Raw genomic sequence first — 21235 nt, 5'->3', positions numbered from 1 at the left:
TTTCTTCATAGTCATTAATACAAACTTCTTAACTAATTGACAGCTTCCCCTTCCCTGTCAGTACTTCCCTTCATTACTGAACGTCTTTCATTTTTCCGAATGTGCTTCCAGAACTTTGCACATGAGTTGCGTCTGCCTGAACTTCCACCTTTTAATTGTTGCCCAGCTGAGGCCGGGTGCTGCGTGTTGACATCTTCACTGTTGTTTCTTTTTCATGAGGCCCTTGACAGATACTTGGGATGTGAATAAAGGATTTTACAGGCACCTTGGCCTTCACATTGAGGGTTAAGAACTCTTTCTCTCTTTGCTCATGCACCCTGGTACAGGAGATTCCATTGCAGGAGTGTTACTTTGGGAAGCAGCATTCAGAGCGTTAGAGGCAGACTGCCAGGCTTGGAGGAAGGGCTCTACTGCTTACCTACGCTGAACCCTGAGCAAATTCTTAAGCTCTCTAAGCCTCAACCTCCTCTTCTGTAAAGTGGGGATATTAGTGATGCCTCATAATTACTTAAGGAAAGTCCTGGGAACTAATCTTTATTTCCATGAGTGAACACGCTTCTTGTCGTGAAGTACAGACCAAACTCCATTATCATGAGGTTGTTACAGCAAAGATATTTTCTTGTCTTGGAGGGTGATTCACTGGAAGAAAGCCTTATTGAGAGATATCTCCCTCCCCAGCTCCCCTTTCTCTTTCTTGTTCAGCCAGAAGTACTTGCTGAGTACATTCTCTGTCGCAGGCCCTGTGCGAGATACTGGAGAAACAGACGTGGATGACACGGTCTCCACCCTCAAGGCTATTATTGACTAATTATCATAGCAAATTGTGTACAATAAAAATACTGTATTAGGAATGCTTCCTTTAGGTCAGGTAGCAGCTGCTTTCTAAAATGAAATACCGTATTTTATGGTATTTGCATCATGAACAGAGACAAGAGTGTACCTAAAGACACAAGGAGCAGATTGCAGAATCAGAAATTGGGACATGCAGTCTAATGATGATTTTTGTGTGAATTTCTTTCTGAGAGATCTCTGAGGTCACCCAGTCCAACCCCACGTTGTTGCTTCTGTAGCATTTTTCCAGGCTGGCCTTTGCATGCACGCCTCCGGTGAAGGGCATCTCCTGTCTTCGAATGGTTAGACGATGTTTGTGTTACTTGGATTCCTTCACTACTGTGTGCCAGATACTGTGCTAGCCTTTTTTTTTTCTCTTTTTGCAGATATTGTTCCATATAATCCCTAAAAACAAACATACACACACAACTTTTCACAGTGAATGATGTTCTTTCCATTTTACAGATAAAGCTACTAAAGCTCAGAGAGGTCAAGTAACTTGCCTATGTGGCAGAGCCAGAGTTTGAAACCATGTGTGTTGAATTTCAAAGGCAGGTTTTTCTACTACATTCCGCTGCCCCTTAAGTATTCAGACAGCTCTCTATATTGAGCAGAACTTTCCCTGGGCAGCCAGCAGTGTGGCATAGTGGTTAAGAACAGAAGCTCTGGAGTCAGGCCTGAGCTTGAAGCTGCACTACAGCCATATGAGACATCTCTTTCCACATTTTAGACACAGGGGAAACTGAGGCTCTTGGATAGTAAAGTCACTTGCCTCAGGCCGTGCGACCTTCTAAGCTTCATATTCTTTCTGCTGTACCACTCCACTTCTCAAACAAGTGTGGCTGCATTTCTAAGGGTTTAGCTATTTACTAGCTATAAGGAAATATTTCCTGGCAGTGTTGTGAGTGAAACACCTCACTAAAGGGGATGTCAGGGTATCTCCTGGAAGCCGTTAGACATGGACATGAGAAGACTCTCACGTGTCGTGGATATTCAGAATTACCACTCTTTACTGTTGCTTCACAGTCTGTCAATGTTTCTCACACTGGCACTGACGTCTGGTCTGGGTTACGTACTGTACTAGATGCCAAGAATGTGAAAATGAAAGGCCACATCTCTGCTGTGAAGAAACGTGCAGTCTGGTGAGGGAGAGAGGCATTCAGATAACTAATTGCTATGTGAATCAACAAATAAGCCACTTATAATTTTTACTTTAGCACCCAGCACATAGTATATTTGTCTTGAGTAATATGCATAAGGTGCTACAGAACCACAGCGAGTTATGACTTTTGTGTAGTTTGGCAGTGGGCTTGCAGAGGAAGGAAAATTAGATCTGGGTATGGAAAGAGTTCATTAGGTAGGAGTAGAATAGAGGGCTGAGGTTGTTCCAGGCAGAGGGCACGGCTCGTGCAAAAGCATGGAGGCATGAAACAGCAAGCTATGTGCAGAGAATCATGGTTAATTTTGTAGGAAATCTCCATAGTGGTGCCAGATATATTCCTGGAAAGGTTGCCTGGAACTAGATCGTGGGAAGGTCTCATGTAGATAGTGGGAATGTCGATGAATTTTAGAGGGGGTGTATGTGGGTTTATCACGGTTAAATTTACTTTTTAGAACAGTCACTCTGAGGAAGAGGACAACTGAGGCGTAAGAGGGAAAGACTAGGGCTTTTTGAGGGAGGCTTGTTAGGAAAGACTGAGGCTTTTTGAGGGAAGTGTGTTAGGAAATACCAGGGCCTTTTTGAGGGAGGCTTGTTAGGCCACTGCAGTGGTCTTGGCTTGGCTATGGCTGTGAGGAAGGAGAGAGGGGTTGGATTTTAGTAAAAGAGATACTGACATAAATGTTTTTGATTTTTAGGCTCTGAGATTTGCCCACCTGATGACCTTGCCAGCTTGCCATCATGCAAAGAAAATCCTGAAGATGTTCTGAGCCCAACTTCAGTAGCTACTTACTTGAGTTCCAAGAGTCAGCCTTCTGCTAAAGTCAGTGTGATGGGGACTGATCAGTCAGAGAGCATTGATACTTCAAATGAGACAGAATGCTTAAAACAGAAAATCCATGACTTGGAAACTGAGCTGGAAGGCTACCAGAATTTCATATTTCAGCTTCAAAAGCACTCCCAGTGCAGTGAGGCCATTATTACAGTTTTGTGTGGGACGGAAGGAGCCCAGGATGGCTTGAGCAAGCCCAAGAGTAGTTCTGATGAGGAAGAAATGACCTTTTCAGGTTTGCACCAAGTACAATATGTGAAACACATGAAAATCCTCCATCCGCTGGCCGCAGAGATGATTGACAGCAGGATGCTAGAGAACCTCAAACAGCAGCTGGAGGAACAGGAATATGAGCTGCAGAAGGAGCAGAATTTGAACATAGAACTTTTCAGTGAGATCCATAATCTGCAGAATAAGTTCAGAGATTTCTCACCTTCCAGGTACATTCCACCTCTGCGGTCTCACCATTTAAGCCTGTAGTCTCCCAGTATTGCCACTAGGTGGGAGCCCATGAGCTAAAAGAGAACGCTGCTCTGTGATAGGTAGAGTGTGTTCTGGGGAGGGCTTGATGGTGGGGTTCAGACAGCCAGGTCCCGTGGAGAAGTGAGAGGTGAGGCCACAAAGAAGAGGAACAGCGACCACACACGTGAACGTCAGTTACGAGTCTTTGGTCCCCTGGAAATTGGCAGGGCAGATTTCGCCCTCCTCGAGTTGGGGACTCAGGGTAAAGGTTTCATACTAGTCACTTGGTGAGTGATAGAGCCTTTGCTTGAACTGCAGTGTGTACTACTGGACTCTTACTGGCTTTTGCTGTGCTGTGAAACTAAAACTGATGTCTAGGCAAGGTAGGAGGAATAGAAATATATTCCATATCTTTACCCTTTAAGGTCATCTTAGAGAAATAAGCCTGTGTTGAAAGAGAATAATTCTTAGGTCACAAAGATAATGCTTTATGGTCATAGATATATACAGTTTTGCTTCATGAGATACGGCAAAAATGGGATCATTTGTAAAGTTGACCTTCATTTGTCACTAATTTGAGTCAAACACATTGTTCTGAATTGTCAGGAGCCAGGATGAATTTTTCAAGACTTCCCAAGCAGTGAGATTGAAGGAAGCTTGTAATTATTGAAAGGCTGTTGCCTTAGGCCTCTGGTTAGGCACTTTTCTTATCTAATCCTCAAAATCACCTGAGAAGGAGGTGTTCCTAAACTAGTTATTATAGGTAAGGAAACTGAGCCTCGAAGCAGCTGTGGTGACTTGGCAGGGAATATTCACAGAGCTGGTCAAAGCCATTGGCAGGGTTCAAGCCCACATTATCCCACTCCAGTACCCATGTTTACTCATGTTGCTCATGAGTTACCCATGTTTACCCATGTTACTCCAGTATTCACATGATACTGGCCCCTACCTTTAATGCTGGTATCATGTAATCTGCATGTGCACATTCTATGTTGAAGGCGACTGCCAGCCCATGTAGTGTTGTCATTTCTAGGAAGGTATGTTGAACTGAAGTGTCAACATCTTTGCCAAGCTACTCGCTGGAGCAAGGTTATTGTGGCCAGTTTACCTGAGTCACATTTCCCTTAACCTTTGTACTTACTCAGTGCCTTTCTCTTATGGGCTCACATAGGAAAAGATGGCACATGGTGGTAAGAAGGTAATATTGCATAATGATCTTCAAAGTGAGAATCGTGTTTGAATCCAAAATCTTTACCACTTAACTAGCTTTGCAATCAGTTTCTTCTTCTGTAAAAGGGGACATTTATACATTTTGGAAGACTGAGAGGATCAGATAACATATAAAGCACTGAATTCAGTTACTGACAGGTCCTAGACCCTCAGTAAATGGTAATTAACATCGTGATTATTCAGTGGCATTTCGTTCAGGAGGAGAGAGTCCTATCTTTTTTTTCCTTGCCGTGCACTTTCTTTGTCACACTTCATGAGAATTTTTGGAAGGTCCTCTGACCCTTGGGGCACTCCTTTCTACAATTCAGAATAGTATTTTTGAAGAGTGTTTGGAAACTAATTGTTCGCCTGAGTCCTTGCCAATCTGTACTTTAATTGGGGGCTTTATAAGGTTACAAATGTTGCAGAAGAATCTTTGTTCCAGCATTTGTTGGCTGTGTGAAATCAAAGAAGGGGTGACCTTGGTACAGTTTCAATTTTTCTAAAAGTATATATACTTGTACAGCTGCAGGCTTTTAAAAATTGTACTCTGTCATCTTTCCAATTAGTGTTAAGGTCACAAAAATTCAGTTCTAAAATGGTCCAAGTATTTTCTTTCCCCTCTTTTATCAGATACAATTCATTAGTTCAGTCCCAAGCCAGGGAGCTCTCCCTTCAACGGCAGCAGATTAAAGATGGCCATGGCATCTGTGTCATCTCCCGTCAACACATGAACACCATGATTAAGGCATTTGAGGAGTTGCTGCAGGCCAGCGACGTGGATTACTGCGTGGCCGAGGGTTTCCGGGAACAGCTGAATCAATGTGCTGAGCTGCTGGAGAAATTGGAAAAGCTATTTCTCAACGGTAAGTAGGGTGAGGTACGTGAGTCCTAAGACATCAGTAATTGACCCGGGACTTCTTGGAGGGGCACAGGAGGAGCTAACTCCTTGGCCTTACTTATCTCTTACCCCTCTGCCTTGATGAGGTGACAGCAGAACCACACTGGCTGCTGCTTCCTTCCAGTGACCACTTCCACGTGGCTTGTGGTCGGCACTGTTACAAACCAGGAGTCCAGTTTAGACACCTCAGGGGCCGGACTGGCGAGATACATGAGTGAAGCCAGCCAGGAGATGCTGCCTCTCACTCAGCAGTGGTCACATGGTTGCCAGTTCTTGCATCTTACAAATTTTCCAGAGAAGATGGGACCTTTTTTTTTTTTTTTTGGTGAAAACTCGTGTGTTTTAAATGTTGGCAGCCAAAAAAATCCAATCAACCAAGCACAATTTTTATCAGTTAAAAAGTGTATCGAAGAGTTAAGGATGGCCAGAGGAAGAAAGAAACCTTTGCTATGTGCTAGGCAAAATTTTCAAAATAATTTTTTTTTGAGACTACAGCAAAGAACTCCCATTTACTCTGCACCCAGCTTCATCAGTTGTTAGCATTTGCCACATTTGTTTTATCTTTCCCCGTCTGTACACACACGCACTCTACTCTTATCTTTCTGAGCCCTAGGAGAGTGGATTGATTGATGCTATGATGTTCCTTTCTCCCTAGATAATTTAGGGTGTGGTTCCTCAGACCAAGGACATTCTCTTACCTAACCATGGTACTGTTATCACAAGCAGAAACAGTGTTGTCTCATATACTATTATCTAATATACAACCTATAGTTGAATTTTTATAATTAATTCAATAATGTCTTTTATGACAGTTTATTCTGGATCCTGATCCTGATCCAGGATCCAGTCCCCACATTACATTTAGTTGTCATGTGTCTTTGGTCTTCTCTAATCTGCAGTAGTTCCTCACCCTGTCTTCTTTTCATGATGTGAACATACTTGAATAGTTCAGGCTAGGCCCTCACTTTGGGATTATCTGTTCTTAAGACTCAATTCATGATTAGATTAGATTGGTTAAATTAGATTGGCTATGCAGTTTTGGCAGGAATGCTACATATTATTTTGTTCTTATGGTATTTTCTTAAGGAGGCACACAATATCAATCCCATTTTTGGTGATATTAACTTTGATCACTTCTTAAGGTAATGTCTGTCAGTTTTCTCCAATGTAAATTATATTAACCTATGTAATGAATGAGTAATTTGTCGAAGATACTTTGTAACTCCGTATGTGTTCTCTTCCTCTTCAAACTTCTACCATGAGTTCTACCATATATTGATGATTCTTGTCCGAGTCAAATGTTACTATGACAGGTTTTTTCTAACAGTAACATTTTAAAAATCACATTCCTTCTTCATTTGTATTAGGTGGCATTTACTAGAAGGATGCGTTCTCTGTTAAACTCCTTTTATTAATATATTTCTTGTTTATTTGTTTATGATCAGTGTGGGCTTGAAGATTCTTATTTTATTCAGTGGACTATTATCCATTCTGACATTCATATCATGTTGTCCCAGATTTGGTAAGTGGCAGTTTCTTTCGACATGTCTCCATCTTTTTGGGAGCACTTCCTTACTTTCTGGGACAAAATAGATTTTCCATGCTCATCCTGTACTGCTCCTGCCCTGAATGAGCCATTTCTCCAAGAGCCTTGATTCCTTTTAATGAGGAATGATATTTAACAACCAAGATTTGGTGCTAGGTGTGTTCATTGCTACGAGGGTACCATTGTGTCTAGGCCCTTTAGCAGGCTGTGTGCGTGTGTGTGTAAATGCATAATTTATTTTTTTTTAAATCATTACTTCACAATGGTGGCTTTAATTCCAGTCCAAACTCACTGGGTTCTTTCCTGTTTTTCCCACTTCCATATTTTTACTTCCCTTCTCCAACAGTAAGAACCCTGGCTCTGACAACATCACCATATCTGTTGATTTACTCACTTCTGAAATATATGCATATAGTTACAGAATTACTCCACCCTTTCCGCTGTGAAAAACAGTGAGAAACACTTTAATAAACAAAGAGAACCACTTTAATAAACAAATCTTGAACTGGAACTCTTCCAGTTCAAGATTTGTTTATTAAAGTGGTTCTCTTTGTTTTTAGGCTAAAAGTATACTATAGTATGTTCTTGAATTTAAAAGTTGTTTGGTTTCATTCTTTGTACAGCCGTTTTTGGGTTAGTCATTTGAAACACAATTAGATTCATTTGTTTTTATTTGTATTCAATTTTAGAGTTTTTTTACCCTATTTTTATTGATTTAATTTTTTGAATATGCATAACATGAATATGATTCCAGAGTCAAAACTATATCCTTTTAAATTGCTCTGTGAAGTCATTATTTTTGTTCTTTTCCTTTATCTCCATTAGTATTGCTTTCCAGTTCCCTTTCTCTCTTAAACCCATTGGGACTGGACTCTCAGTCATCTCAACCCCTCCACTGAAACAGTTTGCCCGACACTGACAACTTCCACTTTGCCAAATCCAAGGATCAATTTTCAGTATTCCTCTTACTCAGACTGCAGCAGTATTTGACGTGTTGATCCCTCCCTCCTTGGCTCACTTGGCTTCCAGATGATGCCACTGAGAGTTCAGTTCTCCTCTCCCTCCCTGGCTGCCTCTGTGCAGCCCTGCCTTCTGCATGTCTTCCATCAGTCCTCACGACCTTATTGCTGCCACCGCTTCAGTTCGCTTCTCTTATCTCACCTGGATGCTGCAGGCCTCTCCTGTTTGGCCTCTGGGCTTCCATCCTTGCCTCACTGTAGTGCATTTCCACACACTAATCAATAATCTTTTAAAAATGTAAGTCAGATCATGTCCCATCTCTGCCCCCAAATCAAAGCCTTTCCTTTTTATTCAGTGTAAAAGTCCAGATAAGGGCCTGCAAAGCCCTGTACCATTGCCCCGGCTGCGCTCTCTTCTTACTCCTGGCGCCCCACCCTCTCCTGCTTCCCCACCCCAGCTACTGACCCTGCAGTGTTTCTAGCATGCCCAGGCCAGCTCCTCCTTCAGGGGATTTGCACTTTCTCTTCTCTCTGGTGTCCCTGATCCCTTCAGGCCTTGTCTCAAATGTCATCATATCAGCGAGATGCTCTTTGACAGCGCTTTATGAAATAGCGAGGCACCCCTGCCTATCACTGACATTCCCCTTTTTGCCTTGCCCTGCATTATTTTCCCCGGTCTACCCACAACCATCTTGCATGTTATGTGTTTACTACCCGTAACCATCTTAACCATCTTACATGTTATATGTTGATTATTCTGCCTTCCCTATAGAGGGTAAGTCCCACAAAGGTGCACGGATCTTGTCTGTTGTGTTTGTTGCTGTAGTGCTAAGATATAGATAACGTTTGGTGTATGGTGGACATGCAACACATATTCTGAGAGAATGAATAAATTAATCAGTGAGTCCAGTGTTACAGCTGTGGAGAGTGTGGCCCATTGAGGGTGAGCAACTCATCTGTGACCATTTATGGAGTGAATGGCAGAGCTGGGATTCAAATCAGGTCTCTGGACAAAAAACTTTTCCTACTAGAGCTACTTGTATTATAGTTGGTATTATATAGGTTATTTGATTTAAATTTCACAATGACCTTGGAAGCAAAATGTATTAAGTTCAGTTTTATAGATGATGAACTGAGGCATAGAGATATAACCTTATATATCTAAATAAATGGGCCTAGTGGTGAAGAATGCAGTCATTGGAACTGGGCTGGCCAGATTAGAGCTCTGGCTTCCCACTTACAAGCTGTGTATGTTAGGAAATTTACTTAATTCCTTGCCTCAGTTTCTTTCTTCACCTGTAAACTTAGCATTCTAATACCTAATTGGTAGAGTCTTTGTAGGAATTAAATTATGGATGTGAAGCCTTGCTTGCCTCAATGCTGAATGCATGGTTCTTATGTACTGAGTTCTTACTAGTATTTGTACTTGTTGTGAGTTGGGGCTTAATCCTCAGAACAGCCTGTTTTCCAGGTGAGGAACTTAGACTTAACAAATAAGAGTTTGTTGTTCAAAGTCACAACTGACTTGGTGGAACCAGGATTTGACTCTGTTCCTCTTGTCTTCGTATGTACAAAATAGATGGCTTATGATGGCCCACATAGTTCATTTAATTCTGGCATAGGACATTGGGTAGTTTACCCATCTGGGCCTAGTGAATGTTTTCCCCCAGCTTTTCCAAAGGGCCCAGCAGCTTAGACCTGTTGTAGACTGGTTTTGCTAATACCAGTTCCCAGGACTTTTGAGGACCAGGGTATATAGGAGTACCTGACTTTTCCCAGCTTTATGAAAATCTACTTCCTTCTAGCTAAGGGTATTCTAAATAAGCTAGTTTTCATTTTATTAGTGGAGAAATATCTGAGTCCTCATGATAAAGCCGTATCTTCCAGGCCCAAGTCATTTTTTGTTGGCTTCTTTTCTTCTTGAAGGCCCTCACTCTAGGCCCTAGGGAAGTGGAGAGCTGAGAGAGGGTGCCTCTGGCACCAGCTGCCCTCCCTCCCTCATCCAGCCACTCCCCTTGATTTATTTTTTAGTTGTTTACCTTGACACTGCCCAAGGAGAGCCTACTTATTCTTTGTAGGTTCTGCAGGCAGATGAAGCATTTTAGACTTAGCAGATAACACAAACATAGAACTTGATTTTCTCCTACAAAAAGCATAAAAGTCCCAGAAACCTCACCACAACTCCTTTTCTTAGGAACTAAAGTGTAACACAGAGGTAGCTCTTTCTTAGATTCATACAAGGGGTCTGGCTCTTAAATTATGAAACAAGCTTATCATAAAACAGTTTTATATTTGAGGCAGTTGCATAGCATGAGTTCTTAAAAATTTAAATATAGCTTTTAAAAAAATTAATAGAAAGCAATACATGTTTACTGTGGAATAAAAGATAAGCAAATACTCCTATAATTGCATCACACAACAAAGCTTGAATACCCTGGAGTATATATGCCCAGACCTTTTTTATTCATATGTGTATTTTTTATGGAAGTGGGTCTGTTTGCATCCTCTCCCTTTGTTCAGTTGTAGATAATAAATATACATTGTAAGTTTTAGTGGCTGCAGGGCATTCTTTTGTGTCAACGTACCATAATTTATTTAATCATTCCCCATTAGATGAACATTCAGATTGTTCCCATTTTGGGGCTATTATAAAGAACACTATTGGAATCTTTCTGCATATCCTTGCTATTTCTTTAATAATGTTTGGTTGGCAGGCTCCAAGAAGTAGGATGGTAGTGTGGTTTCTTAATGCTTATAAGGGAACTCTCCTTTGGCTCCATTAAACTGGGGATCCCACCAGGGATCTGGAAACCCACAAGATTTTGTGAGTATGTACATTTTTCTGGGGTGAGGGTCTATAACTTAGATTCCCAAGAAGGCTGGGATCTAAATAGATCAGGAACTGGTGTTGTAGCCAGAGTTTCCACTGTATCCTTGTTCTTGGTGCCTCCAAAGAGCTGTTGTATGAATAAGGCAGGTGGTATTTTGTCTGCAGGTATTTTTGAGTAAGCTGTGTTTGACACTGGGAAAGGTACAAAGAAGACAGTTTGATCAGTGAGCTCACCACATGAACAAAGATAGCTCCTGGAAACGCTTGCCTCAGTTCTCTGCTGATAGAAGTGAACCTGAAACTTGGTTTCTTCTCAAGGCCTTCCACAGTCTGGAAGGGGCCTTTGCCAGCCCACCACCTTCTGATGATGATGATGATGATAATGATGCAGCTGAAGGAGAAACAATGAGGGAGTGGGGAAGGCTGATCTTTATTGGGTGCTTGCAATATGCCAGGCATTATTCTCAGCCTAAGAGGAAGTATTATCTATTATCCTCATTTATTAACAAGTGAGGAACAGAGAGGTTAATTCACTTGGTCTAAGTCAGACAGGAAGAGCAGAGTCTGAATTTGAGTCCATGTTGTTCACTTTCACAGTCTACGCTCCTAACCACCATGATATTGTGCTTCTAACACTCCTATCAAATTGGATGCACTGGTCAAACATTTCTGTGGGCCAGGCCTTGCCTTTCCCCTCTTCCATGATTCTGTTCAAACCATTATTTTTTTCTGTAAGACTTTTACTCCCTTTCCATTTAGAGAAATTTAGAGAAATTCTGCCTGTCCTCCAGGAAACTTTCTTTGTTCACCTGAAGTGGAAGCAAAATTTATTCCTTCCACCCCCTCCCACCCTCGGTTTGTTTATAGCTTGCACTTGATATTCACATCTGAGTTTGTGATAGAGGCTGTCACAAGGATGTTGGGTTGGAAAGAACAAGACCTTTGAAGTCAGACAGACTAGAGTTCAGATCCCAGCTTTATGGGTCATTTACCCCTGGAAGGGCCAGATTTCCTGTGGGGGATAGCAGTACCTGTCCTGTAGGGATGTTTGTGAGGATGAAATGACATTATTTAAGCTTGTCCAACCAGTGGCCCGCGGCTGCATGCAGCCCATAACGGCGTTGAATGTGGCACAATGCAGATTCGTAAACTTTCTTAAAACATTATGGATTTTTTTTTAAGCTCATTGGCTGTTGTGAGTGTATTTTATGTGTGGTCCAAGACAGTTCTTCTTCCAGTGTGGCCCAGGGCAGCCAAAAGATTGGACAACCCTGATTTCTTTCATTTTTAAATTTCTGGCCAAACAACAGACCCAGTAGACACTCCTGATTTAAAGGGTGTCCTGCTTGACAAATAGTGGGAGCTCAGGAAGGTATGTAAACCAAAATTAAAATTGTAAATCCTATAGCTGTCTGAGTGGACCCTTCCCGCAGCTAAGGGAACCCACCAAAACCTGAAAAACTAGTTTAGAACATGATGGGAAAGTGGGGGCAGTCAGTCATGCCTCATTATACTCTCCTCCCTTTGGAGTTGGCACACAACTGACCAGTATTAACATTAAAATAGAGATCCTTAGGCTGGCAGAACAGACTCTGTAGCAATAAGAAACCAAATTCTAACCTGACTCCATTATAGCATCACATGACAGATAGCAGGGCTCTGAAAGAAATCAAAGTGTTTTACCCCAAAATATATTTCTTTGACATGTTTTGAAATGGCCCTGAAATGTTGTCTCTTGTAGGGAACACTTACATTCTATAGAGAATCCCCTTCCCTTTCCAGGTCTTTTTCTGATCCTGAAGAGATTGACTGAGAGTCCAGCACCTTTTAAGGATCTGAATAGGAAACATTTGCCTCTGGAGGTGGCCACCTCTGGGACTTCATCCACATAAGAAAAACCTTGGTCTCCATAACCCCTTACCTTAATTCAGGCACTCCTTTCTATTGATTCCAGGTCTTTAGATAATAACTCAACCAAGTGCCAATCAGATAAATGTTTGAATCCACCTATGACCTGGAAGCCCGCCATCCACTTTGATTTGTCCTGCCTTTCTGGACCAGACCAGTGTATACCTCACATATATTTATTGGTATCTTATATCTCCCTAAAACATATAAAACCAAGCTGTAACCCAATCACCTTGGGCACATGTTCTCAGGACCTCCTGGGGCTGTGTCACTTGTCATGATCCATAACCTTGGCAAAAGAAACTTCAAAACTGGTTGACATCTGTCTCAGATACTTTTTGGCTTACTGTGACAACAATAATAATGGGGTATGCATGTTATGGTTAACAGAGTGATCCAGGCTTTCAGAGAAAATGGAGGGTTTTTCCTCCTAAGAATCCCCGGAACTGCCCTCCCCAGAGCCCCTTGGTGTCTTCCCACCTTTATAAAGCAGTTCTTCCCTCCATCAAAGATAGGGCTCCATTGCCACCTCCCCTAAATGTTCCTTGATGGTCCAGGCCAGATTCTGTTTGTCTCCTCTGTGTGCCTTCCCACAGCATCCATTGCAGCCCTTTATCACAGCGCTGTAGTGTAATTGTCTTTTGGGTCCACCCTTTCCACTCAGGTGAACTCACTGAGGGTAGGGTAGCTCCTCATTCATTTCTGTATCTTCAATGTCTGGCATAGGCACCTGGGAGGAGCACTGTAAATATTAAAATAGAATAGAATTAGTTTCTACCAATTACCAGAGAGGTGGAAAGGAAGAAACATCTGGGTCATGTAGGAGATGCCAGGCTGTGGGATTTGAAGTTCACTCTGTAGGACTGATGGATTTTGAGCTGGGAAGTACTGTTTCAAAAGAGGCTTCTTAAGTGGTAGCACTATACAGAATGGATCAGTGCAGAGAGGAAACTGAAGTTGGGTCAACCAGTTATAAGTTTGTCTGGCATAATAGTCTTCTCTTGCTTGTTCAGTTATGGATGGGATAACTAGATGTATTTTATTTGAAAAGATAAAGTCCTCCTATTGCCTCATACTACACAGCTCTTAGGCGTAGCAACAAGATTTGCCTGAGACATGGGAGCAGCATTTTAATGACATGCATCCTAAGCTTTTGAATCACTAGACAGATGGTACCCTGTTACCTGTGTGGGGGCATTTTATCAAGAAATTCAGTGCATTAGTTGTTGTGATCTCCCTGTGAATCCTACAGTAACTATTTGTCCCTTGGTTTTAAAGAACTCTGTTACAGTAATAGGGGAATGGGTGGAATACAGTTGTTGTTGAGTTGTTGCAAGCTCCTCAAGGGTCTCTTATTTGAAGGGGAAACTCATGCTGCTGGTGGCATCAGGGCACTTCCTGGTGTGATCATGGGTTTGGTTAGGAATGGAGGAGAGGTTTTTGATGGGTTTAAGATCTGGAGACCTGGAATGCTTAAAGCCTGCCCCAAACCAAGGGTCCCCACCCTGTGAAGTTCCTGAGGAAGATACACAACTAAAGAACAATGTGAATGCGGCCAGGTTCAGGGGCTTACGCCTGTAATCCTAGCACTTTGGGAGGCCAAGGCAGGTGGATCACTTGAGACCAGGAGTTTGAGACGAGCCTGGCCAGCATGGTGAAATCCCGTTTCTACTAAAAATACAAAAAAATTAGCTGGGTGTGGTGGCGTGTGCCTGTAGTCCCAGCTCCTCAGGAGGCTCAAGCATGAGAATTGCTTGAACCCAGGAGGCGGAGGTTGCAGTAAGCCGAGATCGTGCCACTGCACTCCAGCCTGGGCGACAGACCAAGACTCCATCTCAAAAACAAAAACAAAACAAAACAAAAAACAGTGAGAATGTGAAGCAGAATGTCATGTTACTTTGCCTGGCTAGTGCCTGAGTAAGTCCTAAGCTTTTTGGAAGGCTGGGCTGGCACCGACGGTCCATTCTCAGGGTCTGTAGGGTCGGTGTTATCTGCTAAATGTTAGTAAGCAGTCCAGTGCAGGTGTGAGATGAAAAATGTTGACTAAGCTGTTCTTTTAACATACAGTTGTCCCTACCCATTAGGGATGGTCTTACAAACTGGTTCTTCCAGGAAAGGTCTTGAAATCTGACTCGGTCAGGTGTGGATTTCCCCCTTGAGGAGGATTGTAGAGGACAGAAATGTGGAGTCTTTGAGAGCATCCACTGATGAGGGCCTGTCAACCTCTATCTATCTTTCAAGAAGCCAAAATATCATGCCATTTTTGGCCAGGATGTAACCAAGAGGCATAGGTTTGTGACTGAAGTAGCTATAAGGATCTCTCCATCTCTCTTGCTTAGCTATAAAGTGTAGTAAAGTAACGGAGAGTGTGATCGGACAAAGGGAGAGGTGAAACATTAAACCTCCTGGATTTTCACTTCTTTGCTTTAAAACAGAGATACTAACACCGTGCTCATAGGATCATTGTGAGGCCTGAAGGAGATAGCAGATGTTAAAGAGCCATACTCAGGCCCTGGTGCCTGGTCACTCAGGCCTGTGTGACTCATTTCTGACGGTGACAGTGCCCTGCCGTGGTAGGTGACTTTCCACCACTCAGCATGTTGCACTGACTCTTGGTGCCCAGTTGGCTGGCCTGGTGGGTGGTAGGGAACCTGGGTGGCCATGCCAGCCAGCCTTGTGAGTTTGTAGGTGGAAACTTCTAGACTTAAAGCAAATGTGCAAGGATTCAGTGATCTTTTCCTCTATACTGTGGTGTTTGAGAACTTTTCCTTTTAGGAATAGTTTTGAAAATTGCATGTGTGGGTGCAGTTTAATTATAGTCTCATTTTTCAAGTACAACTATAGAAGAGTTTGTTTTTTTCTTTAGCCACGCATCAGTTTCTTCAAAGAGCTCATCCCAGCCTGCAATTTCCAGGGTTCTGAAGTATTTTTAAAATAAAGTTGTTAGTCTCTTTGAAATCTGGGCTCATGTGCTTCCTTTCAAACAGCAAATGATGACATGCAGGAAGAGAGCAGAGCATCTTTTGCCCAGCTACATTCTGAGCTATATTTTGTTTTCTTTTGTCATTTTAAAAAATAATTTCCCCTGCTGTAGACAGTGGGTTTTTCAACTGTACTCATGTACTCCTTTCCCTAGTTTTAATCCTACTTCTGAGACCCTTCCTAAGGAAATAATTAAAATGCAGATAAAGCTGTATGCACAAAGATGCTTATTTCATTTGTTTATAAAAGTGAAAATTTGGAGATGACCTAAGCGTCAAATAGAGAACTGGCAAAATTGTGGTAGTGCATGCCTACAGTGGAATATTAGTGCAGGCATTAAAAATGATGTTTCGGAAGCAAATTTAGTAAGAGAAATGGCTATAATAGTGTACTGAGTGAAAAAATTATGTTGTAATATAGTATCTTCCATGCCAAAATGCCTGAAAAAAAGAATGGAAGGAAATCCAGTAACTTGGCTGTGGGAGTGCCAGGATATTGATCTTTTCTTGATTCTGTTACCCATTTTCTGTAATGAGCATATATTCTGTTAGTATCAGAGTTTGAGAGAAAGAAAAAGAAACTGCACCAGCAATGCCTCGTGATTGCTTTTTAGATTCAGTGCTGTCACCTAGAACTAGTGTCAATGCAGTGATAAAGGAGAAGTCTATAGTCTGAACTGTACTCTTGGTAATCCTACTTTAAATATCCAGGATTGTTATAGAGCGTTTAAACAAGTGGAATAGTGCTTCTTCAACTGTATGAGCAGGAAATTATTAGGGAACACTTAAACACTTTTTTTTTCCTCCTCCTTTCTTGATGTTATTTCTGCTTCCAGGAAAATCAGTTGGAGTGGAAATGAACACCCAGAATGAACTGATGGAGAGGTGAGTGTGTAGCATTTGTCAAGAAGACTTCCCAGGACTTTTTAGGTCTGATTTACCTGCCAGCTTTTAAAATATTTTGGCTCCTTCCCATTCTGTTTGTTTCCTGCTTCTTGTAAATAAGGTATAAACATCTATGGAACTGACAGTGGCCATACAAAACCAAGAGCTCATGCCATATGTTCTGTTGCCTTCATTCATTCATTTCATTCACTTGTGTCATTTCTATCAGGTGATTTGAACCAGATGACATATTCGTTTGTTGGCTCCCAGATACCAGCAAGATAAACTCCAGACTCCTTAGCCTGGCATTTGAGGCCCTTCTCAGTCTGACCCTAGTTCTCTTCTCCCCTGCGTGTTCTCCTCGCTTCCCTTCCCCAATATACCCCATGTTTTAGTCCTATTTGGCTTTGTGTTGTTCCCCACACCATGGCTGTGCACTCTACCTTCTTCCTCTTCAAGTTTGAAAATCATTCTTCAGAGTCCATTCAAATGTAAATGAACCTGGTTTCCCCAGTACCCTCCCTCTCCACCACATCCCAGCGTCAGTGATTCTTGCTATAGCACTTGGACATAATTACATTACAGCATTTACCACATGGTATTGTAATGCTTTCTACATTTATCTTTCTATTCCCAGAATTCCTTGGAAGAGGAAAGGAGCTAGCTAGTATTCATTAGGTATTGGTGTGTGTCAGCTGCTGCTGTAAGCATTTCACATTTACTAGTTCTCACCATATAAAGTTTGAAGTAACTATGTTAGGATGAGGAAGCCATGGGTCAGAGCTGCATACTTGCCATTACGAGGCAGAGCTAGGATTTGAACTTGAATCTGTCACACTCCATCCAATGCGTGTCCTCTTCCTGTTATTCCACATTGTCTTTTGAGGGCAAAGCCTGTGTCTTGAATATCTCTACCTGCTCCAGCTCCAAGTTGCTGGCATGTAGTTGAAGTTCAGAAAATATTCATGGAATAAATGAATTGTGTAATTTCTTAGCTTGTCTCTATGGCCAACTGAAAATGCCAAGGTCTTGCCCTCCTTTATTTAGTTGTTAAAGATTCTGAGTGCTATTAATGTTGCTGTGTGCTTTCCTCTGCTTTAAAGATGTGGTCCTTTGGGCCTCTGGGAATACAATAGAGACCAGTCTAGGGTGCAGACTTGTAGATTTTATTGACATCATGAAGGGCACTTGGCATCATTAGAGCGAGTAGGCAGAGAGGTATCACAGCTCACAGGAGGACATTTTAATCAGGGCTTCTGGAAATTTAAAAGAAAGACTCTTCTCCCACTGCAATATTGTTAGAGATCCCTGCCAGTTCAATCCTCCAATTCCATTCTTGTAATAATAGGTCATATCCCACTGGCATGCTTTAGAGAGGGCAAGGAAGGCTTCCCAGAGTGGGGACATTCTTAGCTGAGATCTAAAGGGTGAGAGTTGAAGGGGCTGGGGGCTGTCGGGAGAGTGTCCATGCCTGAGGCAAAGGAGACACGGTCCCTTTGAGCATGTAGCCGGCACATAGAGGGTCAAAGCAGGAGAGGCAGGCTGGGTGTTGTTGGGCTGGTCCTCAAGTGTGTTAAAAGTCCAAACTCTATTCTGTAGGAAGTAGGGAGTCTTCGAAGGAAGGTAAGCCGGGACTGGACATGATCACATTTGCTATTTAGGAAGACTGCTGGGGTTGCTTGCAGAAGGAGTTGGATTGAGGGATAGAACCTGTTTTAGCCTGCTCAACCAATGTGTCACTCCTTTTCATTTCTGACAGGTTTGTTTTTTGCCTTCTGTTCTGCCTCTCTCAACTGTCGTTTAGCACTCACACGGGCCACTTCTAAGCCAATTAAGTGGGTGCCCTTGGCCCATGCTGCACTTCTGCAAGCCAGCAGCAAGCCTGTGCATCCATCACACTGTCTGGGCAAAGTTGCATCAGGTGTTTACCTGTTAATGAATGCATTGCAGCTTTGGAGTCTTTGCTCTTGTCTTAGCTCATGAATAATGAGACTGTGGCTGCTGACAGGAAGTAATAGGAAAATGTGGGAGAAAAAAAAAGCATCAGTTAAGGAGTTTATAATGGAGCTTCATGTGGCCTTTTCACAGCATTCAGCTTTTTTTTTTTTTTCTCATGGCTTAGGTGGTCCTTGGGAAATACAGGTTAATAACCAGATGATTGCAAGAATAATGATATTGAAACCTGCTTGGAAACCATGAGAGTTTTGAGATTTTTAAATCCATAGGCCACCTCATGGTTTTGGGCTGGGCTCTCACATTCTTCTGGGGGCCTTGGAGCCAGGCAGGCCTGGTTGAAATCTAAACTGTGCCTCTGACCAAGCCGTGAGACAGTGGGCCAGTTTATGATGAGCCCCAGTTCCCCCACTCTAAATGAGGATAGTAATCCCTACCTCAAAGGGTTTCTGTGAGGCCCAACTAAAATCTCAAATGCTTGGTATAGAGAGGTTATTTGGTAAACAGCTACCATTGACCCAAGTCCTCTTGGGTCCCTCCCCTGTAAACCAGGCTATGGGACAGGCACAACCCGCTGCTTCCCCTTGTTGGCTCCAAACTCAAGCCCACCGAGCCTTTCTTGCTTTTAGAATGTCATTGCTTATTGCTGTAGAGAAATAAAAGGTCTGACTGAAGTTGCAAACATGGGGAAGTTACTAAGGGTAAAGTAATCTTAAGTATTCGTAAGTCATAGTCCTGGCTTGGGATTTTAGCATGGGAGATGATTTATCTTTCAATCTCAATGGTTAAGGATTGAGGAAGACAACTTAACCTACCAGCATCTTCTACCTGAATCTCCTGAGCCTTCAGCCTCTCATGTGCTCTCTGATTATGAAACGTCTGAAAAGTCCTTCTTCTCACAAGACCAGAAGCAAGATAATGAGACTGAGAAGACTTCAGTTATGGTGAACAATTTTTCTGAAGGTAAGCTAAGCTTCATAAAGCATTTTAAACATGGCCTGATTAAAACAATAGTTTGCCATCTTACCTTAGTAAGCAGAGTGTGGTGACATTTGAATATTTCTCTGATGAAAGGAGATCCCATTAGGGCTAATGCTGGTCATTCAGAGTATCATTTATCACTGGAGAAAGCTATGGTTGTTGAAAGGGTTGGCAATTGGGGAAAAGTCATTTTTATTTTTTAAATGACGACTTAATATATGACTTGCCATTTCTTGCAGGCTGTGTGTCACTGAACTTGTATGTCAGTGCAGATTTGGTTAATTTCCTATTGTTTCTTTCAAAGTCATCCTTAGGCAGGGTTGGTTCAAAGACTCTTCCCCTTTGAGTTGCCCAAGAGTATCTAGCCCCCGTTCTGATATTTTTATATAAATATAACATTTGTGATTATGGGAATCTACTTTGTTTTCCTTTAGTGTAACCCATGGCCCATTGGGTCCGGCCTTTTGTCTTAGTCTAGTTGGATTGTTATAACAGAACGCCATAGAATGGATGATTTATAAACAGCAGAAATTTATTTCTTACAGTTCTGAAGGCTAGGAAGTCCAAGATCAGGGTACAGCCAGCATGAGTGGGCTCTGGTGAGGGCCTTCTTCCAGGTTGCAGACTGCCATTTTCTGGTTGTATCCTTACATGGAGGAAGGAAGGTGAGAGAGCTGATGTCTGTTTTATGAGGGCACTGATCTCACTGTGAGGGCTCTACCCTCATGATCCTATCATCTACCAAAGCCCCCACTTCCTAGTACCATTACATTGGGACTTAGAGCTTCAACATAGGAATTTTGGAGACACAAGCATTCAGTCTATAACACCTTTGTTCTGCCTCCGACCATGGACTGAGTTAGCAGATGAAAATTTTCACAGCGGCCCCATGCGGTGTGTGAAAGAGATAAGCATGGTGCCTTCATCCCGTGGTGGCCTCTGAGGCTTCTTGAGGACACTCAGGACTCAGAGGAGCCCAGTTTGAAGACAGAAGGCATACCCAGAGCCTGAAGTCCACATTGGTGGCATAACTGAGGTATCAGCTGGGGTCCTCCAGCAGTGTCATCTAGACCTAGTTTCTTTGGATTGCTGGCTGTATCTCTCTGCAGTTTTTGTGAGTTTCTGAGTACTTGGTTTTTCTTGGTCATTTCTGGCTCTGCATTCTGCCTTTCCCAAATTTAGGTCACACCACAAATTGTTTCCCTGTCCCTAGTGCCACTTCATTCTGTATTGTATACATTCAGCGTGTAACTCAGTGACTTTCCGAGAATCCCCAGAGACCACTCCCATGAGGCTTTGGTGCAGACTTGATTGAGGAACCAGAAGGAGAGTGGAGTTTACAATGCAGCAACCCAAATGATTTAAACTGGAACTCTTGAGGTCCCTATTGTTTTCACTAGGCAGTTCCCTCTGCTCCCTCTCGCCTGCTCCTCTTTTTCCACCCTTCACCCTGTCCACCACCCCAACCTTGTTCTATTTCTAATCTAGAACCTTTTAGGCATTTCTTCTATTTCTTATTCCTCTGTGGACCTGTGACCTTGGGCTTATTATGCCCTCTTAGTGGGTTACCTGAAGTGGGACAGTGCTCCCTGGAGCCATCCCAGTAAGCCCACCATCATCTTTTTTGGTGTGTCTTCAGCCTTTTGCTCTCTGCATCTAGTTTTTCTTTTGTCTTTTGTCATATTTATGATTTGTGTAGAGAGATAATTTCATATTTTTCTCACTTACCATTCTATCATAAGCTTTCTGACATGTTGTTACATAACATCATTTTTAGTGGCTTTAGAATAGTCCATTG

The 21235-nt window shown here is 42.4% G+C and overlaps 1 protein-coding gene across 3 annotated transcripts in view; it reads left to right on the top strand.

The window, feature by feature from the left end:
* Positions 1–21235, top strand: part of CDK5RAP2 (CDK5 regulatory subunit associated protein 2) — a 204784-nt gene that overhangs the window by 153054 nt on the left and 30495 nt on the right. For all 3 annotated transcript variants that reach the window (XM_030919432.1, XM_030919433.1, XM_030919431.1), the window contains 4 exons: positions 2689–3262; positions 5127–5359; positions 16455–16503; positions 19247–19419. In XM_030919432.1, coding sequence (XP_030775292.1) covers positions 2689–3262; positions 5127–5359; positions 16455–16503; positions 19247–19419 — 1029 coding nt within the window. The remainder of the gene's footprint in view (positions 1–2688; positions 3263–5126; positions 5360–16454; positions 16504–19246; positions 19420–21235) is intronic.

Source organism: Rhinopithecus roxellana, chromosome 16 (assembly GCF_007565055.1).
Source record: "Rhinopithecus roxellana isolate Shanxi Qingling chromosome 16, ASM756505v1, whole genome shotgun sequence".
Classification (NCBI taxonomy): domain Eukaryota; kingdom Metazoa; phylum Chordata; class Mammalia; order Primates; family Cercopithecidae; genus Rhinopithecus; species Rhinopithecus roxellana.
Note: the sequence above shows the minus strand (reverse complement) of the source record. Positions and strands in the feature narration are given on the sequence as shown.